This window comes from Gymnoscopelus microlampas (genome assembly GCF_963454915.1).
Source record: "Gymnoscopelus microlampas genome assembly, chromosome: 3".
NCBI classification, from domain to species: Eukaryota; Metazoa; Chordata; class Actinopteri; order Myctophiformes; family Myctophidae; genus Gymnoscopelus; species Gymnoscopelus microlampas.
In genome coordinates, this window is record NC_139940.1 from 25,320,209 (window position 1) to 25,341,230 (window position 21,022).

Genomic DNA, 21,022 nt, shown 5'->3' on the forward strand with positions numbered 1-21,022 from the left:
GACAAACTCTGGAAACTCCGACCATGGCTGGATTTGTTCAGAGAGAAGTGCCTACAGGTGGTTCCAGAAGAGCATAACTCTGTGGATGAGATGATGATTCCATTCAAGGGAAGATTCAGTTCCATCAAGCAGTACATGAGAGGCAAGCCACACCCCTGGGGCTTGAAAGTGTGGGTCAAAACGGGGATCAGTGGCGTCATCTGTGACTTTGACGTTTACCAAGGGAGCATCGATGGCGTATGAGCGAAATCTGAACTTGGCTTGTCAGGGGATGTCGTCATGAAGCTTGCTTCGACACTGCCCAGCGGGCAGAAATACAAGATATACGCAGACAACTACTTCACTTCTGCTCCACTGGTAGAGAGGCTCCTTGCTCGCGGCATTCACTACACGGGGACAGCAAGACAGGTAATGACCACAATGATAACAAGTTATATGCTTTTGGTAATCCTTTTCATATTGCTTTTGTATGTGTGCTTCTGTACAACTTACTAATAAAACCATTCATTCTTTCATTCAATCACACAGGTCCGCCTACCAAACCTCACCCTCGAAGATGACAAAAGCTTGAAGAAGAAGGGGAGGGGGGCCTTTGACTACAGAGTCGAGAAGGACCAGAGCATTGTTGTGGTCAAGTGGTTTGACAGCAGGACAGTCACTCTTGTCTCATCCTTTGCTGGAGTGGACCCTGTGGATGTTACTCACCGCTGGGACAAGGCCAGAAAGACCTACATCGAAGTTCAAAGGCCATACATCGCGGGACTCTACAACAAGAACATGGGCGGTGTGGATTTGCTGGACTCCTTCACAGCCTTGTACAAGTTCCCTCTGAAAGCCCGTCGCTGGTACATGTACATCTTCTGGCAGACCATCTACTTTGCTGTGGTCAACGCCTGGCTGATCTACAAACGGGAGTGCCAAGCTCTCAAGGTCCCACGGAAAGACGTCCTGAAACTCAGACTCTTCCAGGCACAACTTGCATCCTCTCTCATTCTGGTAAGACTCAAGATCTGTTTACCATCTGTCATTTTAAATCCGAAAAAATCACTAAGTGTGGAGGCCAAAATCCCCCCCCCCCAAAAAAAACCTGTTAGGAGTACGTTTCAGGCAATTTAGAGTTGATTGGTAGTACTTTGTAGTGACTTTTTTTGGTCCCTAACATTCATCGAGCTCTGGACTTAGTAAATGTATTTTTTCACCAATGGGTCACTACCGAAACGAAAGTTTGTCACTACCGAAACGAAAGTTAAATCCGAAAAAATCACTAAGTGTGGAGGCCAAAATCGTCCCCCGTAAAACCTGTTAGGAGTACGTTTCAGGCAATTTAGAGTTGATTGGTAGTACTTTGCAATGACTTTTATTGGTCCCTAACATTCATTGAGCTCTGGACTTAGTAAATTTATTTTTTCACCATTGTGTCACTACCGAAACGTTTTTGTGTCACTACCGAAACGAAAGTTAAATCCGAAAAAATCACTAAGTGTGGAGGCCAAAATCGTCCCCCCAAAACTTTGAAGTGGAGTAATTTTTTTATTCACCATTGTGTCACTACCAAAACGTTTTTGTGTCACTACCGAAACGAAAGTTAAATCCGAAAAAATCACTAAGTGTGGAGGCCAAAATCGTCCCCCCAAAAATCTGTTAGGAGTACGTTTCAGGCAATTTAGAGTTGATTGGTAGTACTTTGTAGTGACTTTTTTTGGTCCCTAACATTCATCGAGCTCTGGACTTAGTAAATTTATTTTTTCACCATTGGGTCACTACCGAAACGAAAGTTTGTCACTACCGAAACGAAAGTTAAATCTGAAAAAATCACTAAGTGTGGAGGCCAAAATCGTCCCCCCTAAACTTTGAAGTGGAGTAATTTTTTTTTTCACCATTGTGTCACTACCAAAACGTTTTTTTGTCACTACCGAAACGAAAGTTAAATCCGAAAAAATCACTAAGTGTGGAGGCCAAAATCGTCCCCCCAAAAACTTGTTAGGAGTACGTTTCAGGCAATTTAGAGTTGATTGGTAGTACTTTGTAGCGGAGTATTTTTTTTTCACCATTGTGTCACTACCGAAACGTTTTTGTGTCACTACCGAAAAGAAAGTTAAATCCGAAAAAATCACTAAGTGTGGAGGCCAAAATCGTCCCCCCAAAAACCTGTTAGGAGTACGTTTCAGGCGATTTAGAGTTGATTGGTAGTACTTTGTAGTGGAGTAATTTATTTTTCACCATTGTGTCACTACCGAAACGTTTTTGTGTCACAACCGAAACGAAAGTTAAATCCGAAAAAATTACTAAGTGTGGAGGCCAAAATCGTCCCCCTAAAAACCTGTTAGGAGTACGTTTCAGGCAATTTAGAGTTGATTGGTAGTACTTTGTAGCCTGACACTCAGCCTGAATTTTCATTTCGTTTCACTCCATTATTCAGTCTGAAAAAGCCCTCTCAATGCAGCCGATTGCTGAGATGGGGGCGTGGCCAAAGTTTTTTTTTTCAAAGACTTTTTGGCGATTGGTTCATACTGGATTATCCCGATCCCGATTCGTCGATCAGATTTTCAACCGAGGCTGAGACCTCCTATGAGAGCGTCACCAGACCAGAATCGCCTGAACATATTTTTTTAATGGACGTGGCTAGTGATTCACGGGCTGGAGCCAGGCTAAGTACTTTGTAGTGGAGTAATCTTTTTTTCCACCATTGTGTCACTACCGAAACGTTTTTGTGTCACTACCGAAACGAAAGTTAAATCCGAAAAAATCACTAAGTGTGGAGGCCAAAATCGTCCCCCCAAAAACCTGTCAGGAGTACGTTTCAGGCAATTTAGAGTTTATTGGTAGTGCTTTGTAGTGGAGTATTTTTTTTTTCACCATTGTGTCACTACCGAAACGTTTTTGTGTCACTACGGAAACGAAAGTTGATTGGTAGTGACTTTTTTTTTGGTCCCTAACATTCATCGAGCTCTGGACTTAGTAATTTATTTTCCGTTTCGGTAGTGACACTACCGAAACGAAAAAAATAATAATTCCCCCAAAAACCTGTTAGGAGTACGTTTCAGGCAATTTAAAGTTGATGGTTGTGACTTTTTTTTTGGTCCCTAACATTCATCGAGCTCTGGACTTAGTACATTTTTTTCCGTTTCGGTAGTGACACTACCGAAACGAAAAGAAAAAAAAAATCCCCCAAAAACCTGTTAGGAGTACGTTTCAGGCAATTTAAAGTTGATTGGTAGTGACTTCTTTTTTGGTCCCTAACATTCATCGAGCTCTGGACTTAGTAATTTTTTTTCCGTTTCGGTAGTGACACTACCGAAACGAGAATAAAAAAAAATCCCCCAAAAACCTGTTAGGAGTACGTTTCAGGCAATTTAAAGTTGATTGGTAGTGACTTTTTTTTTGGTCCCTAACATTCATCGAGCTCTGGACTTAGTACATTTTTTTCCGTTTCGGTAGTGACACTACAGAAACGAAAAAAAAATTGTTCCCCCAAAAACCTGTTAGGAGTACGTTTCAGGCAATTTAAAGTTGATTGGTAGTGACTTTTTTTTTGGTCCCTAACATTCATCGAGCTCTGGACTTCATACATTTTTTTCCGTTTCGGGAGTGACACTACCGAAACGAAGAAAAAAAAATTGTTCCCCCAAAAACCTGTTAGGAGTACGTTTCAGGCAATTTAAAGTTGATTGGTAGTGACTTTTTTTTTGGTCCCTAACATTCATCGAGCTCTGGACTTAGTACATTTTTTTCCGTTTCGGTAGTGACACTACCGAAACGAAAAAAAACAAGAAATGACTAAAGTCATAATATAGCCGCTAGCGGCAGGCTTTTTTTCCCCCAATCTGCCGTTGAAAAAAAAAAAAAAACTTTTGAAAAAATATATGTCCTTTTGAAAGAAAACAAGAATAAATATGATTTGACATTCATATTATTAGCAGCTGTATTGTGTGTGTGCCCCCACCCCCCAACTACTCAAATTGAAGTATCAATACTGCAATGTAGAAGAACTCTGCAAAAAAATGGCATACGTCAATATGACATTTTGCGGCTATATTATGACTTTGTCATTTCTTGTTTTTTTATAGTGCTGTAACATGTTATGGCCTAATCACTGTCATTCAAGCATAAATGTCTTAACATTAAAATAAAAATAAGTAACTGGTATAGGACTAGCCTACCTATTGTGGTACAAAACAAGTCCTTCTGCAGTGAAGTACAACATTAGGATTGTGCAGAATGCAAGAAGCTTTATTTGTTACTGACTCATAAAGATACAAGCAGCTAAATGTTGTTGGAACTTGTACCACAGATGGTTCTACATATAATAGATATAATGAAGAAAAGAAAATATTAAGCAAGAAAATAAAATGGATCAATAATAAATAAATGAAAATAGCCTACAGATATATACAGTTTTAGGAATACTCTGGGACTTGTCTTAGACAGGCATGTCATCAGTGGTGTAAAGTAACTACATGTACTCAAGTACTGTATTTAAGTACAATTTTGACTTTACTGTTGTATTTCCAGTTTTCAGTACTTGTACTTCTACTCCACTACATCTCAGAGCCAAATATTGTACTTTTACTCCACTACAATTATTTGAAAACTTGAGTTACTAGTTACTTTACAGATATAAATTATTACATTATAAAACATACATTAACCACTTTAGCCCTATTTTATACCAAGGCTATTTGAAAATAGCTGATCTACAAGCTCACAACGTGTTGCATCGCGACGCGTTGTGAGCTTATCCATGGTAATAAGCTTATCCATCAGCATATTCATGTTATCCTGATGGATAGGTAGATAATGTGAATTTGTTTGTGCTGAAGTACTGTACAAATTTGAGGGGTTTTAACTGTACTGGAGTATCTGCAATTTTCTACTCCACTACATCTCAGAGGCATATTGTCCTTTAGTAAACTGTAGATGTGTATAATTATTACAAAACCTGCATTAACCACTTTATCCCTATATACTTGTACACGTGTGGCTTTGCGAGTTGTTTTGAGCTTGTAGATCAGCTGTTTTCTAAAGATGTGTATATTGTGTGTATCGCGACGCATTGAGAGCTTGTAGATCGGCTATTTTCAATTGATTGCAACCTTTATTGTGAAGGAACGACCGGAAGTGCTAAGCTATTCAATTCCGTGTGACTTAACACTCTGAGTTGCTACAATGTCACAGAAAGCCACAAAAGACACCAAAATAACACTGTTCAACGGGCTAATTAGTTAGCATTGATGACATTGACCACACTAACGTTCATACAGGTTGTTGATAAGATGTTTAACGTAGCCGTTTGAGTGACGACAGCTGCGTTGTGTAACATTAACGTTAGCCGCATGCTAACGCTACCCGTGGCTTAGCTACACACTGCCTCGTCTCCTTCGTGTCTTGTGACATTTGTAATGGACAGAAACCATAACATGGTTAATACATTTTATTGTGGGATGTACAATACATGAAAATTACGGGTGTAATAACGCGACTTGCGTCGAGAACTAATGGAGAGCGGACATGACCGCGTTTGGCTAAAAACGGTTAGTTAGTTGCTGTTACTATTAGCCAAAATCAGCTAGCGCTGGAAGGAATCCACTTCACATTAACACATGTATATCATATTTACATGCCGAGTTAAGCTCTGACATTTAAGTGATATGTAGCCTGATATTACCAGATTGCTATAGTGGGTTTAGAATATTTTAGACGTTTTTTTTCATTTGCTCATTGCTCATTTCAGCTCTTCTGGAAAATCAGCCAGCCCTAGAAGACTGTCTTCATAGGCAGTCAAAGGCGTGTCTAGTCCCATAGCTTGGGAGGACGAGGCCGGCCGTTCAGAGTATGGGAACGTATCCCATTGGCTTAAGCGACAGCCAATCACGCAAAAAAAGTGTTCAATACATGTCGGAAATATGTCGGGTCAGAGTCAGAGTGAATATAGACCCGCCAGCTTTCAGCTAGCGGCTAAAAATTGTTCCCCCAAAAACCTGTTAGGAGTACGTTTCAGGCAATTTAAAGTTGATTGGTAGTGACTTTTTTTTTGGTCCCTAACATTCATCGAGCTCTGGACTTAGTAATTTTTTTTCCGTTTCGGTAGTGACACTACCGAAACGAAAAAAAAAATGTTCCCCCAAAAACCTGTTAGGAGTACGTTTCAGGCAATTTAAAGTTGATTGGTAGTGACTTTGTTTTTGGTCCCTAACATTCATCGAGCTCTGGACTTAGTCAATTTTTTTCCGTTTCGGTAGTGACACTACCGAAACGAAAAAAAATAAAAATCCCCCAAAAACTTGTTAGGAGTACGTTTCAGGCAATTTAAAGTTGATTGGTAGTGACTTTTTTTTGGTCCCTAACATTCATCGTGCTCTGGACTTAATACATTTTTTTCCGTTTCGGGAGTGACACTACCGAAACGAAGAAAAAAAAATTGTTCCCCCAAAAACCTGTTAGGAGTACGTTTCAGGCAATTTAAAGTTGATTGGTAGTGACTTTTTTTTGGTCCCTAACATTCATCGAGCTCTGGACTTAGTACATTTTTTTCCGTTTCGGTAGTGACAACCAAAACGAAAAAAAAAAAAAAAATCCCCCAAAAACCTGTTAGGAGTACGTTTCAGGCAATTTAAAGTTGATTGGTAGTGACTTTTTTTTTGGTCCCTAACATTCATCGAGCTCTGGACTTAGTCAATTTTTTTCCGTTTCTGTAGTGACACTACCGAAACGAAAAAAAAAAAAATCCCCCAAAAACCTGTTAGGAGTATGTTTCAGGCAATTTAAAGTTGATTGGTAGTGACTTTTTTTTTGGTCCCTAACATTCATCGAGCTCTGGACTTAGTAATTTTTTTTTCGTTTCGGTAGTGACACCATTGTGTCACTACCGAAACGAAGTTAATAGTTTTAGAATTGTACTCCTTTGAAAATTCAGAGATTTATAATGGAGGTCGATGGACGATTTTGGGACCTCAAAAAAACACTTTCACCTAGAAACTCCATTCACAGCTCAAAAATTCCACCTTACTGTGGACATGCATGCTTGAGATTTTTTCTTTGAAATCATTTGTAGTTTTGGAGATATTTAACTTTAAGCGCCCAATGCATTGTCAATGCGACAATGGACATCTAAAAGCAGGCTTACAACTACATACTTACGCCTAGTAACCTCATTCATACTTTAAAATGTTCATCTTACTGTGGACATGTTTGCCTGAAAAGGAATCTTTGAAATGTTTAATAGTTTTAGAATTGTACTCCTTTAAAATTTCAGAGATTTATAATGGAGGTCGATGAACGATTTTGGGACCTCAAAAAAACACTTTCACCTAGAAACTCCATTCACAGTTCAAAAATTCCACCTTACTGTGGACATGCATGCTTGAGATTTTTTCTTTGAAATCATTTGTAGTTTTGGAGATATTTAACTTTAAGCGCCCAATGCATTGATGTCAGAATCATGTCAGTATAATGGTTAGTACCATGTCAGTATTATGGTTAGTATCATGTCAGTATTATGGTCAGAATCATGGTTAGTATCATGTCAGTATTATGGTCAGTATCATGGTCTGAAACATGGTCAGTATCATGTCAGAGTCATGATCAGAATCATGTCAGTAAATGGTCAGTATCATGGTCGGAATCATGTCAGTATCATGGTCAGTACCATGTCAGAATCATGGTTAGTATCATGTCAGTCTTATGGTCAGTATCAAGTCACATGATAATGTTGCAAAATGAATGTGAAAAGCATGCCCAGAATAATAATGAGCATATTTATTTATTCTAAAAATAGTTTACAAAATGTGTATTCCAAATACAAAATTATGTAACAGTTTTTTTTTACTTTAATTTCCCAAATGTGTTTCTTTCCCACACCACAAAAAAATAAGTCATAATCATAATGGTCATAAATCAGATAACTGAGTTGACAAAATAACATAAAAGTGTAGTGCTACAATCTACCCCAACTAGTTTGAGAGACTTGAGAGCCCCTGGTGACAGGACATGTCAGAGTGGAAATGTGATATTCATCTCTTTATGGTACAGTTCTGAACATCTTATGACTGTTGTCTCAACCAGTGGTTCTCAAAGTGGGGTCTGGTGACCCCCAGGGGTCTTTGAGGGGGTCCCCAGCAAAATGAGGAACAGTTTAACCACTTAAATACTATACTGTATTTCAAAAATATCTGTGTAGATGCATTTTTGCAATTTTTTAAGGTTTCTGCCTATGACATGCACAAAGTTGGGATGGCAGGTTTTAAGTGGGTAATTAATAATATAATTTCACCAGCTAGAAGGTAATCCAATGAGAGAATGACAATTTAGACCTTATGTTTCTCCACCTTCAGTATAGTTGCAGAATTCTGTACTTAATCTAGTCTAACAACTAAGACCTTCTCTTGTGGAGGTTTCTGACACCAAACCTTTTTAAATGGGGGGAGGGGGGTGTTATATGTGGCCTAATATGTGTAAGGCCAAAGATGTTTGACAACCACTGGTCTAAATAGAGACAAACAGTGCAGAATCTTTTTTTCCCTGTTTAGACGGCTGTGTGAAGTTAAAATCTGTCTAGCTATGAGTTGAATCATAGTCAAAGTCAAACATTACTACTGACTGACGACTAGTAAAGGCTCAATATGGGTTTTTCTGGTTCTGTTCAGTTTCTGGCCTACAAATGAAGTTGCACTGCATTGGAAAAGTAATCTATATATTACTCAAACTGTAAGTATTATTTCTTTTATGAAGTGTTGGAAACTAAATTGTTCAAGATAATAAAAAAAATACTATCACACATTATTTTGCCCAGCCCAAGAGAAGCATTCGCTGTAAGACTACAGCTTGACAATACAAACACAAACCATCAATGACAGATTCAAATTAACAGCTCCCATCACACAAAGGGAAAAAGAAAACACAGAAGAACTGTATAATAACTTACAAATGTACATTAATTCAATTTTGACAACAATTGTGAGAAATAGGGTTGTGAACAAATATATGGGAAAACTATACAACCTCTGTCTTAGTGTGACTCCACACCACAAAACAAAACACCACTGGATTATACAAATGCATCGTGGCCATATCAGTCATACTGATCATCAGCTTAATCGCACCAATTTCAATAACTTGAATTCCAATTACCATATATGGTGTCATTATATATGCGTAACATGCATTCATTATTATGCCCAATGCAGAATGTAACTCTCCTACTTCCTGTATGCATTTATTGTCTATTTATTCTTACTGTAGGTTAGTCTGTTTGTGTAGTTTGCTACCTTGCCCACACCATATCTATATATCTCTGAATCACAGACCACTGCTGCCAACTCTCACACATATGTATTAAAACATTGATACAGTCATCAATGTCAAGGACATGTCAAAATATCAGGGAGGCTAAAATGCTATTAATAATACATTGACTAATGTTAAGACAGACAATAAGATGATAACATTCTTTTTTTTCTTTTTTACAATTACATGACATGGAAGATAGACGACACAGCCTATAAAACATGGTCATATTCAATCACATTAAAACAAGAATATAAATGAGAGGAAGAGAATCAGGGCTCATTTAAATTGAACTTACTTCAGTCCTTACAGTTTTTTTTAGCAGCCACTCAAAAGCAATGAAACGTTTAATCGTCTAAAAGTTTAAGGCTAAATTTGTGTTCAAAGTACCTGCTACAGTCTGCTGGTTTGAGTTGAGTGCCACCTGTAGTGCTACCAGGATAAGCAGGACATAAAGCAAAACTGGTTCCCGGTTGGCTGCTGACAGGCAGTGTTGCACAGATGTTTACCTGTAGCCAGATAGAACTATTCTGCAAGTAAATTGCTTAATTTACTTGCAGAATGGTTCTATCTGGCTACAGGTAAACACAGCTACTGTGATAGCTGTCATATCACTTCATTAGCCATCACAGAAAAATGAAATGAGCTTCTGGCAAATAACTTCTTGCACTGCTGGTGATGTATGGAAAGACTTAATGAAGGGATCGTAAATAACTGTTAAAGACTGACAGGCGGACATTCCTTCCATTTATCTAAGATGGAGTGCTAATTCACCAGAGACTGATAGTTGGATGCCTCCACATCTAAAATGGGTTCACAACTTCTGAGGCCATTTCTTTACTCCTTCCAGTTGGTAGCACCATAGCATGCTGAAAGTATAAGGGAACCAAGAGGTAAGAAGAACCTCAAAATTATAGATGTGAACAACTGAGAACTGAGTGTCAACAAAGTCTATGGGTGTGACTGCTTCCTCTCTCTAATGAGGCTCAACATGAGCTTGTAAAAACACTAACCAATGGCTTCATCACTGGCATATTGGGAAAGCATGTACTTCCTATGTAAAAACTACTATAGAGCTTAAAATGATAATGACAGGAACAATAAAAAAAAGGAACGTGCCACTAGCGTCTGCGTCTCCCTCTGCCTCTGCCCCTCCCCCGGCCACGCTTGGGGGTGGAAGCCTTGCTCGGGGACGCCTCCCCTTCGTCAGCGTCCTCCACCACCAGCTGGTCGGCCTCCCCAGGGTCCAAGTCACCCTCGTTGACCAGGATTGCATCCTCTGGAATGTTCGCTCCTCCTGCATCCTCCTCACTTTCTTTCTTCTCTGTCGCATCTGACACGTCCTCCTCTCCTTCCACCCTCTCCTCGTCCACCGTCTTCTTCTCCATGACGACTACCTCTGTGATCTCCTGCTGCTCCTCAACCACCTCCTGCACGCTCTCCTCCATCACCACAGCGCTGCTGGTCGCCGTTGTATCCGCGTCGGTAGCGGTAGTAGTGGAGATGGAGACGGTGGTGGTGGTGTTGTTGCTGTTGCTGTTGGCTATGGCCTGCTCCAGTCTCAGGCGATACTGCTCTGCCTCCTGCTCCTTCTGGAGGAGTTGCTGCCGGTACTCCTGGGCCTTCCTGTTGGCCTCCTGGAGCTGCCGTTCCAGCTGCTCACGGCTGTCCTTGACCTTCTGCGGGGAGAGCGCAGGCAAATGCAGGTGAGTATCAATTAGCTGAACAGATGACTTATTAACCCCTTAAATCTTCTATAAATTTTTTATAGCCAATCTACAAGCATGCAACACATTGCATCGTGATGCCTTATGAGCTTTTACATCTGCTGTTTTCTTAAATAAAGTGGAAACTTTCGCCAGAGTTAAAGTGATTAAGGGGTGATGGGTCAATGAAACTATTTCTCATATCTGGAGAGTCAGTCCCCATCTTCCACCACATGCTGAAAACTCACCTCTTCACATTTCACCTCATCCACTCAGCACTCCTTATATCTTTGCATCTAAACTTGTATTATACTGCAACTTCTATGAGCACACAAGACGGCGCATCTCCTTTATTTTTCTCACAACAACGGCCTAGAGGCGCAGCAATATGACATCATCCCAGCTACCCAGAAACCCTCCCTCAAAGGGACATCTGTCCTGCTCCAGATATGGTGAATTATGCCCCATACAGTCACTACACTATTGAGTGTGATTAAGCTTTAAGTATGTTACTTAAGACAGATCATGTATACATGCTCACAGATGTTAAGTATATTATTTAGACAGATGCTAGGTTTAACATCTACCGGCAAAATCCTAGTTATTTTTTAGCACATACTTTCCTTAGCACTCTAATTACTCTACCACTTACCCTGATGTTGGTTGACCAGAGTTCATGGTGCTTACGCTGATCTCTCACTTTGTAAGAGCGACTGCTAAATGCCTCATTTGTAAATTGTACATCCATAGTAAGGGTGCTGTGGCTTTGGACCTTACACTATTCTCTTCTCTATTGTTTTAATTCTGCAATGGTCATGATTCTTTATCATTTATCATTCTCAACTGCCTCATTACATCGCTCTGGATGACAGCACCAGCTAAATGCTATAAAACACGCAATGTTATTTAATGGTTGACTTCTATCGCTACCATTGAGCTGCCATAATGTTTCTACACTACAACTACATTAAATAAAAGATATAAGCAATATTTTAATTTCAGTTTCTAAATTATTTTGAGAATAGCCGATCTACAAGCTTGTGACGCATTGTGAGCTTGTACATCTTGTAGATCTGCTATTGTAGAAAACTTTTTAGCCTAGAATGACAAAATAAGGACATCAGGGCCAATTTAATATATGGAGAATGAAGGAATATGTCAAATAAACATGTCCACATGATCACATTTACAGAGAGTGACAGACTGCAATGTTTTCAGTGGTCAAGTAGTGGTGTAAATGGCTGCTATTAGCTCACCTTGTCTTTAGGGCTGGTATGATTAGCTGTATTTTCAGCCTTCCTCTTGCGTACGGGCACAGTATGCTGAGGTTCGTCCTCGACCACCTCCTCTGTGATGGCACTGGCTGGCACCGCCACCACTGGAGACACAAGAGTCTTAGAGCAACACAACTTCAAAATAGTTAAGCCTGATTTATACTTAGTTGTGCGTGGGTATCGTGTACAAAAAATAGTCTATCTACAGTACAAGCTCACAATGTGTTGTGCTGTAGATTTGCTATTTTCGATACCCGTCGTCCTACGTGCAACTAAATATAACTCTCAGGCTTTACAGTCAGTTGACTCACTATGTGAGTGCGTCTGTTGTCAATCTATCCATACATTATATCCTGAAATGGGTTTCAGAGGATTAACATCCATTATAAAAGGTATCGTTACAGAACTGAAGAATTGTGGATATTTTACCTCATGGTGACACAAATTAAGTAAGCCTGAACTTCCTATGATATTCTTTATTTAGTTTCAGTTTGATATGTTCTTAAATCAAGCAATTAAAAAAACACACAAAAAAAACAAAAAAGGAGTTTCCTACTCACTTTGCGTTCCCTGCATGGTGACGAAAAACTGCTGCCCAAGGCCAGCTGGCTGCAGGTTGCCATGTTGATCTGTCACTATGGTGATGACCCTCTGACCTCCTTCGCCCACTGCATGCTGAATGGCCGAGTCTACTGATTCGGCAGCAATTGTATCTTCTGTTTTGACTGAGGGAGAGAACAGATTGCTGTGTGGGTAGGGAACAACCAAGCACTACTCTTTGACACATAAATGAACATGTGCACCTCATATTAAATATTGGAGCAGGAAAGAGTATGTCGATGTAAAGCTATGCTAATAATAACGTTATGTTTTGAATTGCTGTTGTATATTTATCGTCATACCAGTATTCAACCACACCTAACAAACAAAACTGTTTTCTTTAAATGATTTAAGCCTGGATGATCTAGTCAGCTTCTCCACAACATGCTTGTACCCAACAAACGTGCATGAGAGATGTTGATTAGACTGATTTCATCTAGATGGGTGGTGATGTAAATTCCTTCTATTCAGAATAGTAGTATTTTGAGAACGGTGGAGGGATAAAACAGGGCTCCAGACAATTGTTTTCAGCTAGTAACACAAGCATTTTGCATTCATTTTTATAGTACTACAAATACTCATTAAATACTCTATATTTGTAGTTAACCCATTTAGACTGGGAACCCCTATACGTAACTATACCTTTCAATCTGGAAACCCCTTTTGGGGTTGTTGTTGCCATGTACAGAGTATAGCAACATACATTTTTTGTAATTTTTGAATAAATATTTGAAGTTTTCCAGAAAACTTAGGTCAGTATTTAGAAGGTGCTTTTAGAATCGGCTAAATGGGTTAATACAATATGTATGGATTTTTTTTTACAATACATCATGTTCTATGGACGTATGGATGATATTTGTAAATCATCCATAAATGGCTATCATCATGATCTGTGGACATATGAATGCTATTTGTATATCATCCATAAATGGATATCATCATGATCTGTGGACATACTGTATGAATGCTATTTGTATACAATACAATACATTGATCTATCTGGCTGAGTGGACCTCTGTGTCAGGGTCCTTACTTGTGGTGGTCTTAGTGGTGCTGGTGGTAACGAGGTCCGTGAGGTTCACCATCCCCCCTGTAGGGATTATGTATTGGGGCTCTGGGTTCATGTTCACTTGGTTCTGCATTACGTCCTATCGACAAAACACACATATACACCACGCACACAGAGTGAGATGTTATCCAACTGTAACACAGAATGTCCTGCATGCTAACCAAAGCCTACACACCTCTGTTACATAAAGCCGTAGTGGGAGAATGCAGAGGTTATGTAAATGTCCATGTCACGTTTAGGAATATTCTGTTCCTACCCAGCCACCATTACAGCTTAGACTCGATTTCACAGAGTGGATTAATCCTCCTAAACTATCTCTTTTAGTTAAAGTAATAATCTATTTATATCATAAGGCCTAAGCCATTCCTCTGTGAAACGGTCTGTGAATGTGGGTATTGTGGTGGAAAATTAGTGGACAATCTGTAACATGGCTGCTTCAGAGCCACAGAGAGGTTCTATTGAAACCATGGCAACACTGCTGGGAGAGGCAGCGTCCAACGGGAGGCTTTCTTGTTTCACACTTACGAATTTCAAGCACATTTGAAATGATACAAACCACGCTTGCGCATACACCACACACATGTACATGGAAGCAATATCACACATGCACGTCATGCGCAAACACACGCTCACACACACTGTCTATCTCATTCTGTCATTTTCTCCTTTGCTTTTCTCTCTACCCATCTCTGTCTCACTGCCTCTCTATTGCTTCCTCTGTCCATCTCCCTCTCCCTCTCTCCCCCCACTATCGCTCTCTGTATGACCTCATCACTCTCACTCTCTCTCCCAGTGTTGTCCTCCCTGCTTTCACCTGCAGGAGTATCATCAGCTCAGTGTTGCTGGTGTCCATGGCGATGTCGAAGGGTGTTTTGTCAAACTTGCTGAGGGAGTGAACATCGGCTCCATATTTGAGCAGCAGCTCGGCCACCTCTCTGTGGCCATGCTGGGCTGCCCAGTGGAGAGCAGTCATCTTCAGCATATCCTTAGCGTTGATGTCTGCGCCACTCTACATGGCCATATGGCACCCCCAGGTGGTGGGAAAAAGACAATTATACCATATTATATTACAAAGGATAAAACAACAATAAATATTCATTAGATATCAATTAAAACAGGTATAGAAAGGAGTAACACAAGTAATCATTTAAGAATACAAAAGGCAAATTTAACTGCATGAGAGCCTGTCTACAGCGCCACTACCAAAAACAATCCAATTTACTTTAACTGAATAAACCTACAGTAACATAAATAATATATAATGAATCAAGCCTGCAGTCTAGCACACTGGGTGTTGCTGGTGCGTACTATTGAACCATGTGACTGAATCTTAATGTGTGGGATTATAAAACAAAAAGGCTGATTTGTTGACAAGAGGAAAACACTGACTCGGTATTGATTCTTGTCTCAGTTTAAGCAGAATGAGAACCAGCAACAAAAACAGGTGCCAGCTTGGAGTTTCAGAATACATTATATATTCATGTAAAAGCGGGCATAAAAACTTTCACAATGATGTATTATTAAGGAATGCTTCATTGGGTAAAAGCCATATGTGTGTATTTTTCAACAGAGAAAAGAAAAAGAGAAATATCCAAAACATTATCAACACACTAAAAGTAATATATGGATGCAGTCCATTATTATTAGTTCACAATTATGAATCTCTGACAGATGTTTCAAAGCATTTAGAAATGTTTCAAAGCACTTCCTTTGTTGATGTTCAGACAAGATTCCACATGATGAACAATGTGAGACGTGTATAAGGAAAGTAAGAGGATTCACTACACCCGCTGTTTCATCAACACACACACACACACACACACACACACACACACACACACACACACACACACACACACACACACACACACACACACACACACACACACACACACACACACACACACACACACACACACACACACACTAGTGATGCGCGGGTCGGGTTTTTTCATGACCCGCCCCGCCCCGCACCGCGACGGAACCCAACCCGCCTCAACCCGCCCCGCGGACACATATATAAATCTACGGCTCAACCCGCCCCGCGACCCGCGATTTTTTTTTTATTCTGTAAAATCATGGTTAGAAAATAATCCCCAAGTGTATTCAAACTGTTTTATTGTTAGTATTCTTATTCTTATTAGGAATAAAGACAAAACAAGAGCATGTTATTATTTTTATTTTTTTTGCGTGTGAGAGCGCGTGACCCGCTCACCCGCAGCCCGCACAATTTTCTCCGAAATTCTGACTCGACTCACCCGCGCCGCGGGTTACGGGTCAACCCGCGCATCACTAACACACACACACACACACACACACACACACACACACACACACACACGTTTAACCATTTCACTCACCCTAACAAGCAGCTCCACTATACTAGAGTGGCCCTCTGTTGCTGCCATATGGAGTGGGGTCCTGTCCACCTTGGTGCGTGCGTCCCTGCTGACGCCTGCACGTAGCAGCACCTCGGCTGTGGAGTGGTGACCATACTGAGCCGCTAGATGTAAGGGGGATGTGCCCAGCTATAGCATAAGGAAGACAACTAAGTCATTTTGAAAAGTCACATTACACTTATGTTTACATTTAACACATCTGGCTGATGCTCTGATCCAGACAGAGCAAATCACAATGAATGAATAAGTTCCTACACACACTAATAATAATAGTGCAACGGTTAGAGAAACGTGTCCTGATCACAGATAAAATAAAGTAACTCCTGTGATACTAAAATCGAAAAAATTACAGCTGGTGAAAGAAAGAGAATATCAGAGGGGAGCATGTGATTAGGAATGGAGAGAGGGACATGAAGTAACTGTTGCATAAGAGTGACACTAGTGGTAATGAATGGTGAATAAGAGTGACACTAGTGGTGATGAATGAATGGTTAATAAGAGTGACACTAGTTGTAATGAATGGTGAATAATAGTGACACTAGTAGTAAATCACAATTGTACTGTAGAATATCAAACTAACTGAATTGTTTAACCAATACACAGAATACAACCAGATGCAATAGATAGACTGGTTTCATTTAATCTATGTAACATAGAAAATGACCTTGGATGAAAGAGGAAAGGGAGGTGGGTGACATCAGGTTCACAGTAAAATCCTCAGTGTTATACTACTAACACAGAGAGAGTCAGAATCGACACAGCTATGGGGGTAATTTAACATTTTTCAGTTAAATTAACATTGATGATTTTTCCAGTGCATGCTATTGGAGTTATATAAAAATGATACTTAGGAATATGAAAGTGAACAGTATAGAGAGCAGATTTCCATTAGTAGAGGATGTTGGAGGGCACTAAATTATACATGCAGTGTCATAATATAACTTAGAAGATATAAAATGTAAATGAGGGCAAATGTGGTTTGGTGATGTAGCCCTGAATCAAAGGGTTGCTGCTTGCGAGTAAAACATTATACCTTTCTGTCCCCAAAAGGAAAATGTGTTTCAAAGGTAGGGATAACACAGAAACATGGATTACATTAAATGTAACATTTAAACAATCAATGAAAATTAAATAACAAATAAACATGTTTCCTGGGATATAATATGTCTCACATATCAATGTAAACAGAGCAGTTTGTTTCATGTACAAAATATACCAGATTTGTTTCACATGTGCAGATTTGGGCAATGTATAAGTGTGATATTCTACTCGTATCATATAGTGTTTAACTTTGATATTCAGTATCTACATGAAGACGCTACAGTTTTAAATTCTGCTTGGCGTGGGTGTTTTACACACTTAAGGACTACTGGCTTGAAATGGCTTCAACTACTGATGCTATATGAATGACATGAGAAATTAATGATATCGTTATTAAAAATGCATAACACACTCACCCAGTCTGTGGTGAAAGGAGCCCCATTGGCCATCAGGGTTCTGACATCATCGTCTTGCCCAGACCGCGCAGCCTCCAACAACCGCTTCCCGAGGTAAACAAGCGACATCTACTGGACAGAATGAGAAAGGCTTGCATGGTGATTTCAAAGACACAGATATTGTTTACCATCCAGGATTCAAACTAGTCTAACGTGCCTCCTTAGTTCCCTTATGCTTGTGCTTATTGAAATGGCAAAGAAGCATATTTGATATTTATCACAATGATCGCTTCCTTTAAATGTTACTGCTTTTTTCAACTATCTTGATTCAATGTTCATGTTCCCTTGAATTTAATTGTGGGATGCACATACAGTGATTAATCAATATGCAAAGGATGCTAACCAACTGGAACAAATGTGTTTGGTAGTGGGTAGCCTAATACAAATATTACTACTGTCACAAATGAGTTGGCCTAGTACACAATAATCGTTTCACCTGCAATTAAAATAAGTATGTGAAGGGAAATATCACTATAAGTTTATTATAGCCACCCAAGCTATTTAAACTGACTTGCAAACACTTCAAGTTATTCGGGAAGATTCGCCAAGATTCAGAGATGCGGGCGCAGTGCTGATGCCTGTAATGGTGTAATGCTAATATACACAATAATAGCGCGACTATACTTAAAATATTTGATAGGATGCTTCGGTCAGAGATAATAAAAAGTGTATGCTTTTCCCCCTTTGTTTTTCAGGATTTTTGAACGATATGTCCTTTAAGGCCTAGCGTTGATTCGTTCACTACCTACTAGATTCTAGAAATCACTTTTTACGCGGCACAATACTAAAGCACGGCAGACATAATCGTGTAAAAATATTAAATGAGGTTCGTTATACGGTTTGACATGTTATTTGGCTTTGTTCCGGTGGAAGTTGCGGATACTAAAACACGGTGGCACATCAGCTATATTATGCTACTTCCACATCCGCTAGTGTGATGTGTTGTGTTGGCTGCTGATGATCAGCTGAACAACACTACTGTTGTTCAGCTTCACTATAATGATCCGTTTATCTGCTTGTTGTTTGCGTTTGAGATCATATATTATTACGTTCGCGTCTTATAATGCGCGGATAGATTGCAAATAGCGCTGTTAAATAGCACGCTTGTCCTGTGCTTTGAGTTCACGGAGCTAACGTTGGGTCCCTTTCTGATGTCGAGGAAAAGCTGTGAAAGAAACGGATTAAAAGGAATTAAATAAGTAATAATCGTTGTATACTTGCCTTAAAAAGAAGATGTCCAAAGGGGCTACTAGTGTCGGATTAAGCTGGTGGAAATGCGTTTTTGATTGGTGCACTTTGCGAAACTTCCTCGCTAAGCAAAAATATCATTTGTTTTTATTATTTGTGGGTCAAATATGGCGGCTGCACCTCGAAGTGAAAAAGGAAGTGCTTGTGCGCAGTCTCACATGGCGCACAAATTCAAATGTTTGGGCCATAGGGGTTTTGGCCAGTGATCATTGATACATTAACACTTTTTTTGTCTAAGGTCTATAAAGTCAGATGGGTAGCTGCCCTTAATTAAATACAAATATCAGAATACCTATAAATAAATACATGTAACCAGTGGTGGAAAGTACATATATTCAAGTACTGTACTTAAGTACCAATTTGAGGTATTTTCGATACTTTTACTTCTACTCCACTACATCTCTGAGGAAAATATGGTACTTTTACTCCACTACAATTTGAAAACTTAAGTTAATAGTTACTTCCTAGATTTTGATTATTACAAATTATACAGTACATTAATCACTCAGCCCTATATATATATATAATAATACTGCACTCCGGCTATTTGAAAATAGCAGATCTGCCATTTTCAAAGGACTTTTATACATTTTAAAACTTGTGAAATGGGACATTCCATGTAATGAATGAATACTTTTACTTTTGGTATTGTAAGTATATTTTGATGCCAATGCTTTTGTTCTTAAAAAAAAGTTTTTCTTAATTTAGAGTAGCCAATCATTTTTACCCCTTTTTATCCCCAATTTAGTCGTTATGTCAATTAATTCCTCCCCACACACATCTCTGTGTTGTCGTATCCTACTGACTCAGTGAGGAGCCCCCACCAGGAGGACGTAGGGCCTTCATCCTACTCCTCCCACCCAACACTCCCCGCTGACAGGTGTATTGGTGCCGTTTATGGGGGCAGTTCGGAATTGTAGCCACCTGTAAGTGTGGTTTTGAAGGACAGAGCCAAATCTGTCTTGAACGTGATTTGTAGAGCTCCCTCTGGTGTTGTGATTGTGGACGTCATTGGCGTTTTTGAAGTAGTTTGACAGGTACATGGGTGTCTTTGTGGTGTAGTGTATCTTGTGGACCAGGCCCATTGCAAGTTGCTGTACTCTGTCCACTACCCTGAGCCATCCCACCCTAGCAAAGTGAGCAGGGGTTAAATGAGTTGTAGATGTAAGACCTAGCAGTAGCCTGACCAGTTTATTTTGGGATGTGGAGCCTTGATTTTAAGGCCTTTGTGGCGCTATGGTACCATGAATGAAAGTAACATTTGAATACCGGACTTTTGCTTGTAACAGAGTATTTCTACATTGTGAATATTGATACTTTTACGTAAGTAAATAATGTGAGTACTTTTTCCACCAATGAGAATACAGGTGTAAATAAATAAATACATGTAACGTTATCAGCAATGCCATTTTCTGTTATATTCTGATGTTCCAAATTCACTCTGACTGTAAGGAGCTGTGCGTTTAAGTGATTCCCCCCATTGAAACACAAGTTTCTTGTTAAAAAGTTAAATCTCTATGTTCTGATAGTAATCATTGCATTAGTTAAATTTGTCCAGTAACAGGAGTTTCCCCGTCTCTACAGCTCTTTAATGAACAGAATACAAATTTTACAGGTGTGTCACCAATTTCATTAGCTTCAGTTTTATAGTGTTCCAATTCCAATTTCACTTGTTTATCCTATGAGTTCTCTCTCCTGATTAGATGAAATTTGTAGGCCTATCCAAAATTGAAAATGTGTTTTCTAAAAAAGAAAAAACACTATAGCAATGATTACTATTGGATATAGAGCTATTTAACACTATTAAATAGAAAAATACACTGGCAAGAATGATGGGGACCGGAGCTTAAACATCATAATGAAGTTATTTCTACATTATGTATTGTCATCCTGTCTGGGACTGAGGCTGGTAAACCCCCCCCTTCCGGAAATCTCATTTGCATTAAAT

The 21,022-nt window shown here is 39.5% G+C and overlaps 2 protein-coding genes across 2 annotated transcripts; one reads left to right on the plus strand and one right to left on the minus strand.

The window, feature by feature from the left end:
• Window positions 1-229: 229 nt before the first annotated feature.
• On the plus strand, window positions 230-5,758 carry LOC311038599 (piggyBac transposable element-derived protein 2-like; the record flags this gene model as incomplete). Its single annotated transcript, XM_084048171.1, has 3 exons — window positions 230-408; window positions 529-996; window positions 5,732-5,758. Exons 1-3 carry the CDS (start codon window positions 280-282, stop codon window positions 5,756-5,758), a joined length of 624 nt encoding a protein of 207 aa, XP_083904297.1. The 5' UTR covers window positions 230-279.
• Window positions 5,759-9,869: 4,111 nt separating this feature from the next.
• On the minus strand, window positions 9,870-19,186 carry LOC311038384 (GA-binding protein subunit beta-1-like). The gene is made up of 8 exons (XM_084047882.1): window positions 19,048-19,186; window positions 17,788-17,895; window positions 16,292-16,459; window positions 14,746-14,940; window positions 13,896-14,010; window positions 12,823-12,987; window positions 12,245-12,366; window positions 9,870-10,961 (listed from the first exon to the last, which is right to left on the minus strand). The coding sequence occupies exons 2-8, from the start codon at window positions 17,893-17,895 to the stop codon at window positions 10,404-10,406; spliced, it is 1,431 nt and encodes a 476-aa protein (XP_083904008.1). The 5' UTR covers window positions 19,048-19,186; the 3' UTR covers window positions 9,870-10,403.
• Window positions 19,187-21,022: the final 1,836 nt, after the last annotated feature.